Below are 18,675 nucleotides of genomic sequence, written 5' to 3'. Positions count from 1 at the left end.
TCCTGTAGCTACTTTTACTGTAGACATTTGTATGCTGCGTGTCTCTATGACCCTTTGCGGGAAATGGCGAAGAGTTGTCCTAACGAACACGGCTGCTCCACCAACGCTATTATTATTTTGCGATGGCCTAAATGCTGGATAGAAAGCATAACCATATATCTTAACAGTATCCCCTCTTTTAATTCTAAGTTCCGTCACAAGAAGAATGTCCACGCTATTATTGTGCGCGTAAAGCTCAATATCTTTAGCTTTTCTTGAAATGCCGTTGGCATTCCAAATAAGAATCTTTAGTGGATTCATTGTGGGTGTGGAGCGTTGTTAGAAAGCTGGTAGGTATGTTCATTCCCAGCTCCTTGCTTTAACATGGTGGTTATTTCAAATACCATTCTTTCGAGCTTTTCAAGTCGTTGATTGGTTTGATTTCTGTGATGTTGCTGATCTTGTTGCTGCTGTTGCAACCACATAAGAAACTGATGTTGTTGTTGTTGTTGCATTTGCTGCTGCCATTCTTGGAACTGTTGTTGTTGCTGTTGTAACAATGCTTGGACGTCAAGTGAATTATTTTGCTGAGTGTTCAGTCGTTGTTGCTGCGATAACTGTTGCGTTTGTAAGTTATATAAACGTCGCTGAGCTGGTCCATCCTTGGAGGGAGTTGTATTAGAGTATTCTTTTGCTACTGTGGCATAGGATACTTTTGTATTTACCCCAGGGCCTATAGATGGTTGATGCTGTACCATATTTTGGTGTTGTTGTGTTGGTTGCTGATCTTCAGTTGACTGGTTAGTACTCTTACGGCGATTAATCTGCACGGAAGGAAACTGTTGCTGATCTCTATGGTTGAACCCATGATTCTGCCTATTTAAGTGATTCGCCTTCTTCGCAGGCCCCATAGATCTGCGGAGAAGCTCCTGGTACTTATGGCAACCTTTATAACTAGCCATGTGATCGTGAGAACAGTGATAGCATGTGGGCAGAGCATCTACAGGACGTGTACATTGTGTGGTTTGGTGATTTTCACCACACCTGGCACAATTTGGATGTCTGCGGCAGTATTTAGCTGTATGGCCATACTCCTGGCAACGTCGACATTGTGCAATTTCACTAGACTTTCGCATCCTTTCGATCCGTATTTTCTGTCGGCAAAGGGTCTTCACGTGATAAATTTCATTAATATTAGGGCAGGGCTTAATGTTAATGAAAAAAATATTGAGTTTTTCATCTTTATTAACCCTTGAACTAGGGTTGTGAATGTGAAGTACTTCATAGCCTAAACATTTCAGATCGGCCGTTATATCTTTGTTTTGTGTGCTGTGATGTAAGTCCCTTACTACAATTCTGTGTGCTTTTTCTGTCAGCATTTGGTAAGTGTGAAACTGCATACCAATTTCATCCATATAGCTAACAATTTTTCTGTAAGTGTCACTGTCTTTGGGAAATATTCTGACTGTTTCCCCTTGGTTAGCTTTGACTACGACGTTATCTAGACTTGCCTTTTCTTGTATGAGCTCAAATAGGTCATTTAAGTTGCTAATATTAACAACAATTTGGGGTGGTTTTTTAAAATCTTTGAGTTGATTGTTGGCGTTAGATGTTTCCTGGGATTTATTGGCAGTATTGTTTTCTGCAGATTGAAATTCGTCCATGCGGGCACTAGCATCATCGGCATCCTCAGACATCATGTCTTCCCCGTTTTCTTCATTAGTAATGATGTCCGTGTCGAGAATAGCAAACCTGTTACTAGAGCTTGCCTTCTGGTTAATTGTGGGGACCAAGTGCGGGCCCTGGGTACTGCTCACTCTTTTCGGTTTAAGGATGGGGGACAGTGGCTTTGCATTTTTTCTCTTGCCTGCTTTCCGATTTTGATCATCCAGTAATCTTCTGGCAGCACCGCTTAGATTTTTTGCTGCAATGTCGGGGCTGGTCAATTGGGAACATTCTTGGTTTGCTACACTTGAACCAGAACAGATGCTGCTCATTGTGGGATTTGCCATTGTGTATATGGTGCTGCTACTGGCACTAGAAAATGTCACTGTTGTTGTGGTGGGACTGCTTTGAGACTTATTGCATGTAATGCGTTGAATTTCTGATCGGCACTCGTCTCTAATCTTACTAGGTAATTTTCCAGCTATTGAGAACATTTTTTCATGATCAATCTGCTTCTTTATAAGCTGAGAGTCATCGAAACTGTTTTCATTCATTGTTTTTATATTGTCTTAATATTCAGCAAATAATTTGCGGGCCCAAATGTCCGGAACAGAGCATAAACAGTTCGGTTTTACTGATAAGCAAAGTTTGTTTACCTCTTGTGCAGTTCTGCGCGGGGTGAGGTAGATGACTTGCCCGAAGGGCAGAAAGCACCGTTTGAATGCACTTCACCTGATGCACTTTTTGTTTTTGTCAAACTGCCGACACCGCTCAAAGCAGCGCCCAAATAAATGATTTGTGCTATTTTGAGCACAAAAGGGAATGCACCGATAAGCAAAAAATAAATCACTTTTGCATGCGCGCGACACAACCGATCTCTTTGACTGCCAGAGTAGGAATCACTTGTCTTGCCGAAAGGGTTTTACAATGATGCGCTATATGCGACACGCCCCCCAAACTGTCCAAGTGGGCGTGTCGAGCACTTAATATTTCTGGCATATCATTAGGCGAACACAATATCCACGATAACTGATTCGGGCTGGGGTGCTCTATAAACCTTTTTTTCCATTCTCCTGGGCCAGAATGTGACACTCAGTCAGTCAGTCAGTCAGTCAGTTAAACATCGCGGTTACTTAACCCCAGAAAGCAACTTTCGGCTGACCACTCTGAATGACTAGCGTGCATTATCATTAAAATAAATTATTAGAGTCCAGTGTGGCCACAAACTAAAACGCATGTTGCACGTTTTGTGTGCGAGAATTTTTTACACGATTTTTACAACTTTTTTTGCGGTTCCGCTAAGTACACAAAAGCATTCCGTCCACAAAGAGGTGGGGGATATGGGTGTGTGTGGGGGTGGGGGTGGGGTGGTGGTAGATAAAAAGTCAAGTTGAATGCGTTTAGAGTTAGGATGTAGCATTTAGTTAACCCGCAAGACGCACACAAGAAATAACTTTGCATACTTTTAGGCAGCAGCAGCTCATGTTAAATACTAATGCAGAAAATGGCCCCTGCCAACATCGCCATCAAAAAAGACAATGAAAACGGGGTGGAAAGTGCGCTGAAAGCCACGTAATTTCTCAAGTAACCTAACCACGTAAAGCATAAAATATTTGCCTTTGAGTTTGGGGCAAAAGTATGTCCAAGAAGTTGCCCAGTTGCCGCAAAAACAAGTTGCAAGCCGCTCATTTGAATACCCGGCTACGAACTCGGACATGCAAAACAACTTTGACCACGCATTTGTTGGAGGCTGTAGATGCAAATGGTGCACAAAATGTGTGAGAGACCGAACCTATTAATACTCTTGAAGACGATAACAAGCACTCTTGGTACTGCAATTGGATGCCGTACCAACTTTCACAAAAAAGTTTTAAAAAGTATGACATTTACCTGGTATACTATCGTTACAAACGTGATTTTTGCAATGGTTTCAATCAGATTTATTAATTTGGATAGGTGAATCTGGGCGAGTCTAGGGAATTAACGAACATGCCCTTCAGATTGATAGATACAGAAGAATAAGTTCGGATATACATTAATTGTAGGACGCAAAACTCGCACCGAAAGCCGTAGTATCCTCAGGGGATAATAGGCAAGTTGTACACAAATAGGCAAGGAGCTGGACGAAGGTGACGATGCCAAGTCAGGGACAGAAGAGCAACATTCTGGGCAGGAGTCAGCCAGTTGACTGGCCACATGCTTCATGCTGCCGGGCACATGCAATTTGTAAGCCAAAGCGCATAATTTACAACAGGGGAGCCCCGTCTTCCAGGTCTTGAAACCCATACCCGCCCATACTCAAGCCGTAAAAACCGTATCCAGTGGCCCGTTTGCGTCTTGGCCAATGAAGTGCCGGTTGCGGCCGGTTCATCTTGGGAGCCCCAAGGAGAAGCATTCGAAGTTTTTGAGCCAAGGAGGCAGCTAACACCGATTGTGGTTGCCCTCAAGGAAAACAGTGCTTAGGTTGGCCAAAGAGCAGTGATTAATAGTCCAGAATAACACAAATATTTGCCCAGTTTATCCAAGAACAATAACTGATTTGCTTTTAATTCGTCATTGCTTATTATGTACTTACAACCAAATGTTTTCTGATCGTGAAGACTAGAACCTAGACCTGTCGACAGACTGCGGTGTTATATGCGTTATTTGGGGATGTTTATTTAAATTAATGGCTTACTTGTAAACATTTGGAAACTATCTTGGTGCTGCACTCATTTGCATGCCAGTGAATTGGCCTGTCCCCTGTCACAGGACTACTTACCAAGAGCTATCTACCGACTTAGTTCTTGAGTTTATTCTTTTTTGGGGGATTCTTCGACCCTCGTGTTTCGGTACAGCGAAAACTCTCGAAAATAAGAGGCCAGGATTCGCGTGGGCTTAAGTGTTCTGGCCGAAAGGAGTGGCGAGTCAAGTGGCCATGGTCATAAAAAGACAGTGGAAGTGGCAGTGGTAGGTAGTGGAAGTACGAGTAAGCGGTGTCCGCAAGAAAATAACTTGTAGCAAATTAAGTTTGTTAGTAATTAGAACACCACTAAGGACACCTGAGCGCCGGTTGAATTTATACCCGTGCCCGGGCCAAAAGGCAGGACAACACACAACAATTAAACTTGCCGCCTCTAATTCCACCTCCTTTTTCGGTTGCCGGCCGAGCTGAGACCTTCGCTCCTTTCTCAGGTAAAGGTAAAGTAACAAAAGTTCCGCCAAGTCCAGCCCTGCCTTGTCGAAAATTCCTCAACTCGAAAGTTGCCAACTTTGATGTACCAAGAAGACTGGAAAAGGAGATGCATTTTTTTTTTTTTTTTTTCTAGAGGCGGGCAGAGCAACCGTCAAGTGCATGCCTGGACATTGGCCAGTTGCCCCGTTCGCATTAACCCATTAATAGCCAGAAGCCAGAACGGTCAACAGTGGTTAACAAACACTGTTTATATGATTCGACAATATGCACACAAGAAATCACAAAGCGTTAAGATAGGATTACATATTCGCCAACTATAAACTGCACGAAAAACGTATTGGCCATAGATTCGAGGACAACAATTTAGCAGTTTTAAGGGGTTAACCCGGTAAAGTCCGCCCTCGCACACTCGAGCACAACGAGCAATGTGGCCAAGTGGCAAAAGTTTGGCAGCTTAAGGAGCAGCGGAAAGCAGTTCAGTTGACCCAAGTACACAACATTTCCCAAGCGCACAGGTACTTTGTGGCGTACGTGGGACAGGAAAAAGGATCAGGAAAGTATCAGGCGGAGCTCTGCGAACAGGACATTAGCAGCAGAGTTTCATATGTATACCATACCACTACCACATACTTAGAAATGTTTACGCATTTAGATGGTGCAAATAATACTCGTTGCTAAATAATTTAATATCCTGCCATCAAGGGAATATTTTACATTTAACTTGGCTTAACTGCACACACTTTGTTGCACTTTAAGTTCTGTCAACTGGAGCCTAGTCCTTTGCGTTCTATCTCGACGGATTTTTTTGCACATCTCCTTGATTTTTGCCACAGATATGGTGACTAGTACCCAGTATTTCAGATGCTTCACGGGTCGTCATTCGTTCCTAACAAAATAATAATGCATATTATCAAGAAAATGCAGTTAGTGTACCTAAAGAATACGCCTACGAATTACCTATCGTTAAAATCTGAGCAATAATGCCCATTACACAAAAGAAATGCACAAAAAATTCACAAGCCCATTCAAATCGCAAAACTTAAACTAAACATGGCCTTTTCCAAGTAGACCAATCAAATGCGCTCCTTAAAGTTTTGAGGGGCAATCAATTTAAGCCTTCTTAAACTTAAAGTCTCCATAACACAGACAAAAGGCTGAAGCCTGGCCGCACTTTCACTTTATTAACACCAAATTAATTTTGTCTCGAAACAAACGCCCAAGTATTATGTACACACATACGCATAGTTTGTACATACATACACACATATGCGTATATTGAATTCAAAAACACCCAAACTAGAGTTACACACATGAATACATTTGGAGCACAGTTGAGTGCAGCGATTGAATTTTAAACAAGAACGAGAAATGCCGGCAATCAAGTCAAGTCGAGTTAAGTCAAGTCAAGAAGGAAAATGAACTTGGAAAGGAAACTCCAAGGCGACGGGTGCCATAATCAATATGCAGCAGTCAATAAGAAGGAGCAACAATTACACAGGACCTGGGAAATAGATGGCAATTTAGGATGGGGGCTTGGAGACGGGGTGGTTCGGTTTTGCCCCATAGTTTTGCAATGTGCCTCGGTTAAATGATGTGTAATCGTCTTATGTGCACTCGAATGCCTTTTGGCTTCTAATATGGCTGGGCATCAAAGACCCAGGACTACAGGACTTCAGCATACACTCACACCCACACTCGTGCACTCACACCATCACACCCACACGCACAGGATAGCAGGACAGCTGAGGACAAAGGCTGGACCCGAGGACCCAAGGACCCAAGATCCCCACACACACACACGCACACGCACACAAAAGAAAACTTTGCCATAGGCTGACCTCAAAATGCACAACGACACAAACTTTAATTTACAATCAATTCAGGCGTGAATAATAAACCACAAGAAACCAAACAGAGAGTTTTGCCCGAGACGAAGTGAAAGTGTTGCCCTTTGTCCTCTCGAAAATTTAGTTACAACACACAACACCAAAAGTTTGCCAAGTTTTCGAGGCAAACAAACAAAACACTGGAGTAGCAACTCGTACCCCATTGAATTTACCCAAAAACCGCAACACTTCCGCTTTTCGAGCATCCACTCCTTGGACAGGAATTTCCAGCCAAGTGGTCCTCGGCCATCAATATTGTTTTCCTATTAAATTGATCATTGGTCAGTCAACAATTGCGGCGAGCTGCTTTGTCCTCTTGACCATCACACTATTGTCTGCAAAGCACTGACGAAAATTCAGCAACATTTATTCCTTGGTTGAGCAGTGTTGGAAAAACGCAAAAAACGCAAAAAACTAACATTTTACTTTACCGTTTTCTAAACACGAATTGTTGCATTTTTAAATTGTGAGTTTCACAGAAAATGATGGATAATCAAAGATAAATCTTGAACATTCAGTAAGCCAGAAACTCTAGTTGCACAGGAAATACAGAAATGCAGGTCCAAAAATCCTTTGGTGCCAGATATTTGTGGAAACCCGGCAATGACAATTAATTGCGGACAAATCGAGAAAGTGGGGTCCTCAAGTGGGTAAACAAAAACAGTTGCCTACTTACAGGCATCAGGACAGCAGACACCAGGATATCAGGACATCGGGTGGAGCAGTCAATCAGTCAGTTCCTGGTTCGCTGATCTGTGTGCCTGTGATTCCTGTGAGTTGTGCGTGTCCTGGTGGTCCTGTGAGCTGCTCTACGACTAACATATTTGCCTCAACACCCGCAGCAAATTAAATTCATTAGTCAACTTCCGGCTGGGAAATCTGGAATATGGGTAAATGAGAGTGAGAACAGTGTGTATGTGCTGCCATCTGCTGGCTGCTGTCAATTCAAACGGATTTGAAGTCAACTCAATTTGAAATCAATAGTGTGTGAATAATCCTTTCACACCGACACACCGACGCACATGGTTGCTGTGCATCTAATAGTCCCATTCTCCAGGCGCCAGTGGAAAAGCCACATTTTTGGGTAGTGCGGGGAGGTGGTAAAATGCATCTGGTGCTGGGATTGTCTAGTCTGGATGGCTGGATAAATGGCTGGATGGATGGCTGACTAACTGGATGCTGGGCACTTGAAATCGTTTTTGCATTGATTGCACTTCATATCAGCCATCCAATCCAGCCAGTGATTCGTTCACTCATTCATTCATACATTCACTCGTTCACTCGTTCAAGCAGGCCGTTTATTCATGCCACTCGCATATGTTGCATCGCCATTTTTTGGGTTGGAGCAAGCCCAAACCCAAACCCAAACTCAAACTCAAACCGAAAACACGAACCCAAGTAGACATGGCAACCAAAAAAGGCAAGCCATTAAGCGATGACGACGATGAATGTATTTAAGCAATTCAATGGCATTTCAAAAACAGCACACAGTACAAAAAACGCAAAAGGAATAATGGTTTATAGGGTCACTATAATTTCAAGAGTATTTTCGCGCCATGAAAAGTTGCCAAGCACCAGATGAACTAAATACAATTGTTATTTAAATATTGCACTCATATAATACTAAATATATTTTTTGCAGCTTCTTAAAAATGCATATAAAAGGATTTCCAAATGTAATTGTATTTCTTCTCCCCTTTTTTTGAGTGCAGCGCCACCTGCACCGCCCACATCGCAGCTGCACCACTTCATCCCAGTCGAGTGGCAAGCAATGAGCTATGCATGCAATTCAAGTGCCACATCTGCAAGTGCAACTGGAAATGCAACTGCAATTGCAGTGACTGCCTTCCGATTCCCAGACAACAGCCAAAAAAGTGCACAGTCCACGGGGAAGCCCCAAAATTTCGGTTGGTTTGATGGGCTTTTTGCAGATCGAGGGGCATTCCAGCTTCCATTCCCCCATGTGGCACCACTTGGTATCTGTTTGTGTCCGTAATTGTGCATAATTGAGTTGAGCCCTCCGCTTTCAGTGGCTTCTTTGTGGGACGGGCAAATGGTTGGGGTCGGTTTTTCAAAACTGATTACAGGCATTTCAAATGGACCAAAATATTGAAATAGATGAGCTTCGATTGGACAAGCGGAATAATTCCAGACAAATAAGTGGCAAGATTGAGGTTTCCTTCTCGCATAGTAAGTGGCAACACATAGATGGCGTTGATTTAGTCCTAATAAATTTCAGATCGAACTGTTAGTTGTTGGTTGGCACTCGTTTAAATAGCACACGATCGCTTTCGGTTTACATACAAACGTTTTGTTTTGCTTTGCTTAAAAGAAGGCGCAGGCGATGGATGTGGAAATAAGTCTGGACTTCGGAGGAACTCGTCGAACGATTCAGCAAGCGTTCATCAGTTGCTGCGAACAACTGCTTGAGATAGCTCTGATTTTGACCCATGAAAGTTGCCAGTTTTTGCGCCGTTTGTGGGGCGGCTCAGGCCAGGAGTTTTCCCCAAACTGTCAAGAAGATATCGGCGATGGTTCGCTGTCCAGCAGTCAATACCAAAGCCACAGTCCCAGGAAAAGTGCACAAAATAGGAAAACAGGATCCAGGATCTTGGCTGGCGAGGGTGACTACCTGCGGCACGAGAATAACATCAAAGCTCAACTTCCGCGTCTTGTGAGCGTGGCTTGCGGCTTTGCCAAGGATCAGATAATACACTCGCAATATAATCGGGGAAAGTTTGGTGAGGATGCCTGGTTCATGGCCTCCAATCCACAGGCGTACATAATGGGCGTGGCGGATGGAGTGGGCGGCTGGCGAAATTATGGCATCGATCCCGGCGAGTTCAGCATGTTCCTAATGCGATCCTGTGAGCGCATGTCACATGCCCCGGATTTTATGCCGAAAAGACCAGAAGTACTGCTGGAACGAGCCTATTACGATCTCCTAGACCAAAAATGCCCCATTGTGGGCAGCTGCACAGCGTGCATCCTAACTCTAAATCGCGCCAACAGCACCCTGTATACTGCAAATATCGGAGACAGTGGCTTTTTGGTGGTGCGATCTGGCCAGGTGGTCTGCCGATCGCAGGAGCAGCAGCACCACTTCAACACCCCCTATCAATTGGCATCGCCGCCTCCGGGTCACGACATCAAGGCACTATCGGATGGTCCCGAAGCGGCGGACACCATCAAGTTCCCAACGCAACTGGGCGACGTCATTCTGCTGGCCACCGATGGCGTCTACGATAATGTACCTGAAAGCTTTCTCGTGGAGGTCCTTACGGAGATGTCGGGCATCTCGAATCCCGTGCGGCTTCAAATGGCCGCCAATGCGGTGGCTTTGATGGCCCGCACTTTGAGCCTCAATCCAAAGCACGATTCTCCGTTTAGTCAGAATGCCCGGAAACTCAACATCGATGCATCGGGTGGAAAACCGGATGACATTACGGTCCTATTGGCCAGTGTCGTCTAGAATTGCCACCCGGAGAATCGAAAGGGAAACGCGGGTGCAAGCAGATCGGATATCCGAGGCTACATAAAACCATGGAAGTCAGAACGGCCAGTTCCCAGCAGATTTTACTGGCCAGTGTTGTTGGTAGCTGCTGTTCGGCGAAGTTGGCCCTAGAAACTATCTTTCGATAATTCGAAACTCCTTTTTTCAACTCGGGCATCGCAAATCACTTTTTTACCCTTTTCGTTGCAACTTTCTGTCCACAACTATGCAAGTTGTCCCAAAAATTGTTAAGGTGTAATAAAATTGTTGTTTTACTACAGGCTACAGATACACAATGGCTTAATTGAGTGTACTACCAAGGTGTTTGCGCCATTTGTGATTTTCCCACCAAAACAAAGTGGTCAATAAACCATGAACAAGTTGGGAAACAAAATCTTGGTAAAATGTCAAGTGAGTGTCCTGGCCCTAATAAACTTAATCAAATTTTTACCATCTTCGTGCACTCCTTGCACCAATGTCCTTTTTTCCCTTTTTTTTTTGTTTTTGGCCCTGCCAATGTGTGACGTGACATACGATATTTGAGTTTGGAGTTTTGTGGCTTTTAACTTGATTTTTTTAGCTCTTAACCCCCGCCTTTGTGTCTGCCATCTATGAGGTGTTAATGCTTTGTAAAGTTTGTGGAAAAAACAAAAAAGCGAACTCAAAAGCAGGAGCCAAAGTTGAAGAATTCCCAGCAAGAGTTTGGGTATGGGACACAAAACCTTGCCATCAAACAATAAAAAAACAGCAAAAATAAAAGAGAAAAGAAACTCCAAACCACAAAGCATTTTTATGAGTTTCGTGTGTGTATGAGTGATGCCGTCTCTTTCACATTTCTGCAACTCTGTCTCTTTCTCTGGGACTCACGACTGCACTTTTTTATTTGAAGTGGCTTTTTACTTATTAGGGCCACAACTTCGCATTTCCCTTGGGCGATAACTTAGTACTAAGATGCAGGAGTGGCGAACGAGAATTGCAAATTATCCGAAGTTTGATTTTCACAAATTTGATTTTCCTAAAAATTCAATACTGATACCAATTTCTAGTCCATTAGTTGCAATCACTTCAAGCATCTGTAAAACTATGGTATTTAGTATCTTGTATCTTTTGGGTGTGCACAAACTTCCGAAGTTTGATTTTCACAAATTTGATTTCCTTAAAAATTCAATACTAATACCAATTTCTAGTCCATCAGTTGCAATCACTTCAAGTATCTGAAAACTATGGTATTTAGTATCTTGTATCTTTTGGGTGTGCGCAAACTTCCGAAGTTTGATTTTCACAAATTTGATTTTCCTAAAAATTCAATACTAATACCAATTTCTAGTCCATCAGTTGCAATCACTTCAAGTATCTGTAAAACTATGGTATTTAGTATCTTGTATCTTTTGGTGTGCACAAACTTTTGCAACCCCAAAACAAATGAAAAGTTTCTGCCTCAAAGCCCCAGTTGATTTAAGGGGTCAAAGGAGATGGAGTTGAAATAGTTTTATTTCAATTAACAAGAGAAATTCGATGAGTTTATTTGTTGTGCGTGCTGGAAATGTGGAAATGTGGAAAAGTCGCTCGGCGTTTTATGCGACACAAGATAAGAGCGATGGCGACGGCCAAGAATTTAATGCCCGTTTCGGTCGAGTGTGTGTGCGATAATGTTGACAGATAATAAACTGAGAAAATTACAAAATTACAATCAAACATGGTACATGGCTGGGGGGCTGGGGGGCTGGGGGGCTGGGGGGACGGAAGAGCGTAACCCATATGAGAGGGACATTTGCAAAAATGTTTTGCAGAGAAGGGGTTTTATAGATGGGTTCATTCAGAGGACTTGATAGACGAGAGGTCCAGGGGGGAGTTAAAATGGCACAGGACACCCTGCAAGAATAATGCTGCTAATGGCGGACCATTGTCGAGCGGAAATGCCGGTTGTCCTCACTGCTCACTGCTCACTCCTCACTACTCGGTTTTAACGGCCACAGAATTTCGCACCCGTTCTACGATGAACGTGAGTTTGCCGCCACAAAACTATTCAATTGAAAGTTATTTACGTTTATTGTTTTATTTAAGCTGTTGGTATGGTGCCATGCAAAAAGGATAGCCAGGAATAAAAGGTTATTTTGTATCAATTGGGCAACATTTCAAGGGTGCCCGCAAAACTAATTACGAAATATCCTTTATCCCTAGTCTACGCAAATTTTTTCAGATCCTTAACAGCTCTGCCCTTTTGCACCGTTGAGCAATCGTTTCTTTATTGCTGGACAATTAGTCGGCGATTTGATTTATGGCGAAATGCCATTAAGGCCTTCGATTCGTCGTGCCTTCATCTTTATGTCCATGTTCATGGCCAGATCCCTTACCAAGTACAAGAAAAATAAATAAAGTTCCAGACTCGTAGGCCAAATCTATACTTCCGTTGTTAATCATTGGCATCACTTAATGGCCCCTTCCGACTTCCTTTCGGGGAATGCAATCAGCTAGACAAACGCATGGATCCAGTTCCATTTTCATTTTCATTTCCATTTCCATTCCCATTCCCATTTCTATTTCTTTTTCCACTCCCAACTTTCAGCTCTCCTTTTCGGGGAACAGCGAACACGCCCTTCAATTACAAATCACGGGATATTCACGGGATATTCGCAGGACTCGCCTGCCCAGATAATCTGCTAAAGGACTTCCGACCGGTGCGTGGAAAAGCAAAGAAACGGGGAAAAATCTAGATACATATATATTATGCCGAGCAACTGGCACGGCACTCTGTAACTGAAATCGCAATGATATACGGCCGTGAAATCGAATAGATACCGGATGAGGGGACCAATGCACAAAAGGCTTTAAGTTTCACTTCCAGGATTCCCGATCCTTGGGCCGCCCGGCAAAATCAACAGACTATGGCCACGGACCGCCAGACGCGACGGCTTCTCAGTTGGCATCGCCTTTGTGCATTCAATGCACCGTGAAAAAAAATTGCCACTGCACTTTATGATGAGACATTGTGAGAGAAATTTTTTTATACTCGTACCAAATATGTTGATTTTGAGAATTCGTTTTATGGCACGAGTATTTTTCTTGTTCAGCCGCAACCCGTTTGTCTTGGTGGATTTTCGACCAGTGCTTGCATTTCTTGGCCGACGTAGCCAGAAAGAATTTATTGCTCCTTGAGGCCGTGTAGCGTGTCCGAAGGACTCAGCGGGTTGCATGTACCCTGCTCACTTGCTTCTTCTTCTCTGGAAAAGTCCTGCGAACAGAGAGAGTTCCTCGTTCGTCGTCCTTTGGCCGTTTTAGGCGTTGGCATTGCGTTTTCGGCGGCCGTGTTGAAATTGACAGGAAAATAATTGCTTGATTATTTATGAGACACAACTTTGGCCAGACAGAAGGCAACTTGGAAAGCGTTTGTCTTTTGTAGAGGTACAAAACGCAACAGGATTTGTGTTTGTGGTGTGGTGCGATTGTGATGTGTGCCCCATCCATTAGGGCTCTTCATCTGCCTGTGATTCTTATCCAAATAGTTATTCAAGAAATTCAAATTGTGGTAATTAAAAATGGTCACACACATGCTGGCCGGAGCACTTGACATATGGGTAGCCATAGCCATAGCCATAGCCGTAGCCATAGCCAGAAACAGAAACAGAATCCTCATCCGAATCAGGAGCAGAAAACCGGTGACGTGGCATGGGCAAAAACGGAGCTCTTTGGCTTCGCCTGCGGCTGGCTGTTATTATTTTTGTCACTGACAAAGCAAATCACCAGAAACCAACAAAGGGTCTCTGGTCCACCTCCTTTTGCAGCCCGCAATCCCCAATCTCTGACCACCGAAACTCGCCCCACCCTCTTGGCCCACAAAACCGGAGGCGTAACAAACGATGCCGCAGAAAAACCTCATAGGCCCGGCTCAGTTCCAGGCCCCTAAAACTCCTGGCACCCCTGTGCATGCACTTCGCAAAAATAGTTGATTCAGACCAAATTCTAATAGACTACTTACATTTAGCATTTAATGATATGTATTTGAAAAGTAAAAGAAAAACCCCATAAGCTCATTGGAATGCACTTTAGATTTCATAAAACACAAATGATCCATTTGAATGCTTCTCGCCGAGTGCATCCTTCAGGGTCTGCCAACTGCGGGGCAATTTTCCTGTTGAATTATGAGGATATTTGTTTCGTCATGAAAGATTGGCCCGCTACCGGTACCAGTTTCCATTTCCTCTCACTCTAATCCTTTGGCCAACCAACGGGGCCAACTGTACATTTCTTTCCCCGGCTTTCATCTTCTTCAGATGGAAGGGGAGCGTTTCCACGTATCCAACCAAATGGGGGCTGGAGGAGTGGTGTTTTCAATTTGCATTGCCTGGTGGACCCAAGCCTGGCGACAAAAACAGAGCTGGAGGAGAATCGTCAACTTTGCCTTCGTCGTGAGCTTACCAAATGCACTGCAAGTGAAATGCACTCGACTGACTTTTGGGGTCGGTTGGGTTCGTGAACCATAACCCATCAGTGGAAGGGGCCTTTTCCGAGCGCTTTTCCAAGGGGTAAGGGTGAGGGCACACATGTAACACATGAGTCTTAGGCAGCACCCATGGCCTGGACGATTGCATCTACAATTCATAGAAATTTCAAACGATGCGTAAACGAAAACGGAAAATGCAACCCAGCAACGTCTGAGGAGGATGATTGTCCCTAGGAAAAACCGAATAAGGGGGCGGCTGCCACGAGGAAAAACAGGAGGAAAAGTAGCACTACTAGTAGTATTTGGGGTGTGGTGTTGCAAACACCAAGCGAAGGACTACGACTCTGACTGGGCATCCACTGTAGCCAGCAGTTGAAAGTAAACGAATTGTGGCCATGGCCAAAAATTGCGTTTACTGTTGCGTTTCTGAAATGCATGTGAAAAGACGGGGGCAAGTGTGGGTCAAGAGTGGGTTAAGGTGGCGGAGAAGCAGGCATCCAAAATCCGACTTTGGTTGATGATGAGTGTCGTTATCGTTTTGCGGAGTTTTGTTTTGTGTCGACCCTTAACCCACCCACTCAGCACCCACTCACTCCGCCTTAACCCCCTAACCCCTTAACCCCCAGCAGCCCCTAGGATATTCTAACTGCAAGTTGAATTTGCATTTCGATATGTGGCACTGGTCCAGCCAGCAGTAGCAATGGCAGCAATGGCAGCAATGGCAGTGGAAGTAGCTATACAGCTACACTTCAGCCCACAAAACAATCAAGAAAAGCAATTGGTGCACTCCGTTTTCGTTAGGGGCTTAAACTGGCCGGAGTATGGGGCCAGAGTAAGGGTTAAGAGTGGACCTGAACAGAGCCGGAAATGCGTCGTCGTCAGTCGGACGATGATGTAGCTGCACGGATTGATTTACGTTCGAAAAGATTTCTCAACTGTGCAAAACTCAAGTTGGGCGCCACTTTCCCGTTGGTTTTTCTATATGTTTTCTGGGGCTTTCTAGTGCTTCGTCCCCTCACAAAACGACGACTGAGATTTATCAAAAGGTAATTTATATATGTGGGTGTGTAATTTATATATGCAACTAGCCGGCAAGGCTCCGAAATCCGAAATCCAAAATCCAAGCTGTTTGCCCTGCTGTCTGTTTGGCTTTCGGGTGCACTCACATCCTCACATCTCTTCGCTCCCATTGCATTGCATTTCGCATTTCGCATTTTGCATTTTGCATTTTATGTACGCAACATTTTTAAGAGTATTTCGTTGAGAATAAATCGCCTGCCCAAGCATGACATATGACCGAAAAGCTTTGAGTGCAAAGTGCTGAAGAAATGGAATGCAGGCAGAGAGATGTCCTAAGTAAATACACTCATACTCGTATGGCATCTCTGAGCTATAACTAGCAGGTTTTCGAGGAAAGACAGAATGCTTGGCCATCGATTAAATCTATCGAAGGAATACATTGTCTGCCGAAAAGTAATATCAATTCCAACTGATACCCTCTAGCACCGCACCCTAAGCTTCAGCGCATAAATTCAATTTGGCGAAAGCAAAAAAATTGCATAATTTACCGCTGACACTCCCTGAAATTCCCCAAAGCACAATGCCGCATATCTATGTGCATTTTGTTGGTGGTCAGTGGCATGGGGGTATTGTGTAAAAAATTGCAAATCGAATTGGTAGCCAAACGAGAAGGGTGGCGTACAGAGAGAAAAAAGCTGTGAACCGGGAATGGGAACCACATACCGAAACGTCAAAAGCACTCCGACGACAGTTACACGCCTAAGCCCTCGACAGGACCAAAAACGCAAGGACCAAGGTCCGAGGACCCTGCCGATGGTATAAACATTGTTGACATTCGCCAAACCTACTTTAATCACTTTTTAACCCCATTTGATACAGTGTCAACATGCACGGGGCGGCGGCTCATAAAATGGACAAACCCCCAGCGCCACTGCCACCATTCGAAAGGAAATATCCTTGCGATTTTCGCGGCTTGGGGAAAACAGCAGCCAGAGTGGCGAAAAAATGCCAATGACAAACGCAGAAAGAAAGCAAAACCAACTAAAGCAAACAGCAATGGGTCAAAATAAAAAAGTGTGTACGGCAGAAGGGAATTAACCCATCAATGCCAAAAAATGCCAAATTCCAAATATATGTGAGATATAATATGGTAATAGTACTTTGTAAATATTTTGTAATGCTACTAAAAGGTTTTGAAATTGTTTGAAACTACAGCTTATGGCTATGCTTACAGATTTCACTTTAGAGGTTCTAGGAACAGATCTAAACTGAAATAGTCGAATGAATCTAATCTAGAATGGATCTAAGATTGCTGAATTCAATAAAGTATGTACATTACATTATTTTCCGCCAGCTTTTTAATGGGTTAAGCCCCGTCCGAGCGGCGTTAAAGGGCAGCTCTGATGGCCATGCCGTGACCCGTTGGCCCAGCTGCCAAAGCAATTGATTTACTGCACTTTGTTTGCCAAAAATTAATTGAGTTGATGACAAGTGCAATTGATTTATGCGGGACTCAAATGAGTGCGGACACAAATGGATAGATGGATGGATGGATGGATGGGACAGACACATAAAAGAGTACGCAAAGGGCCAGCAAAGGGGGTTAACTCGGCAATAGATGGGGTTAATGTAATGGGCTTCCACTGCCAGTTGCAACACATGCGGGCCCTTTTCGGATTGCCACTATCCCAGCCAACACTTCCGATAGCCCACTGAGGATATATATTACCCACATTCAGGGACAGGTGTTGGCTGCCAGATATTCAGAAGCGAAAACCAAAAAAAGCGAATTTTGCAAAGATTTTCCGAAACAAAATTAAAACGGAAAAAAGAAACGCAGAAGCCGCCCCACCTGACACTGGATTTTGGTTCGTGTTTTGTCACGGAAGCGTGCCGTGCACACATGTCCTCCAAAAACCCGGCAAAACCGGGGACCAGGTTTTAGGCCGAAAAATTCGTTTGGAAATGGTGGAAAATTGGCAAAACGTCGGGGTTGGGAAAGACGCAACGGAAATAAGCGCCAAGCGGATGCCAACAAACGAAGCAAATGATTCATTTCCGATGATGCGACAGCGACCTGCGTCCTGCGTCCTGCGTCCTGCGTCCTGCGATCTGCGTCCTGCGAACCGCCCCCTGAACTTGGCCTGTCGTCTGCCCAACAAAAATTTGCATGAAATGTGAAATCAAACGGCTCGCGACTCGCAGCAAACAAAATGAAACAGTTACATGGCCAAACGGCAAAGCGTACACCGCGCGAAAACACAGATACCTACTGAATATATTGGTAATTATACCATCTTAACACTTCAAACTTATCAGAGCTATCAAACTTGTGTTAGGCCCAGCATGATATCATGCTCGAACTCTATTCCCGATACACATTTCTTTTTCTCAGTGCCAAGAAAAGGGGGCGTGGCTGGGGGACAGTGGCTCACTGCCTGCCAGGCGTCGCTGGTGTCACGTTCCCATTCACGTGCAGGTTGACGGACGCCCGTTGCCATATTTTATGGGTCCCCCGTCTGGATCCGCATCCAAATCCGAATCCGAATCCGAATCTGAATCTGAATCCGATTCCCATACCCATTTCCCTGCCGGGAAAGTTCACCACGCCGCTGTGTGTGTTATTGATATGCTAACGGTAAATGCGGCCCGCAAAATCGGTGGGAATGGGTGGTTGGGTGGGTGGCTGGGTGGGTTTCGGCCAACTAAAGGGAGGGGCTTTCCATAGGACGACCTCTGCATTTGACGGCTGTGCGGAAGTGGTTAAAACCAAAAGGGGCGGCAGTGACCAAAAAGGAGGCGGCAACATATGTCGCGAGCGACGTGTGAAATTTTTAGCCAAAAATATTCGCACTCCACATATACTGGCCATTTATTAAAAGGGCAACCAAAACAGGCAACGCAACAGCAACATTCAGCAAGGACGACATATTGGAAATCAAAATGTTGACAAGCAGCAGGGACAACGCTTTTCAATTAAACCGATGACAACAAAACGCCCAACGTTGCAAAATCG

General features: G+C 44.3%; 1 protein-coding gene across 1 annotated transcript; it reads left to right on the top strand.

Moving 5' to 3' along the window:
- Nucleotides 1-8,976: 8,976 nt before the first annotated feature.
- Nucleotides 8,977-10,334, top strand: LOC6551444 (protein phosphatase PTC7 homolog). Its single transcript, XM_001978506.3, has one exon. It carries the CDS (start codon nucleotides 9,050-9,052, stop codon nucleotides 10,175-10,177), a length of 1,128 nt encoding a protein of 375 aa, XP_001978542.1. The 5' UTR covers nucleotides 8,977-9,049; the 3' UTR covers nucleotides 10,178-10,334.
- Nucleotides 10,335-18,675: the final 8,341 nt, after the last annotated feature.

The sequence above is a fragment of the Drosophila erecta genome, unplaced genomic scaffold (genome assembly GCF_003286155.1).
Source record: "Drosophila erecta strain 14021-0224.00,06,07 unplaced genomic scaffold, DereRS2 tig00000126-arrow-pilon, whole genome shotgun sequence".
Classification (NCBI taxonomy): domain Eukaryota; kingdom Metazoa; phylum Arthropoda; class Insecta; order Diptera; family Drosophilidae; genus Drosophila; species Drosophila erecta.
This window is presented reverse-complemented; position numbering and strand designations above follow the sequence as displayed.

Bases quoted from the DNA above. Each gene is read 5' to 3' on its own strand.
- LOC6551444 (XM_001978506.3), top strand. From the start codon at position 9,050: ATGGATGTGGAAATAAGTCTGGACTTCGGAGGAACTCGTCGAACGATT.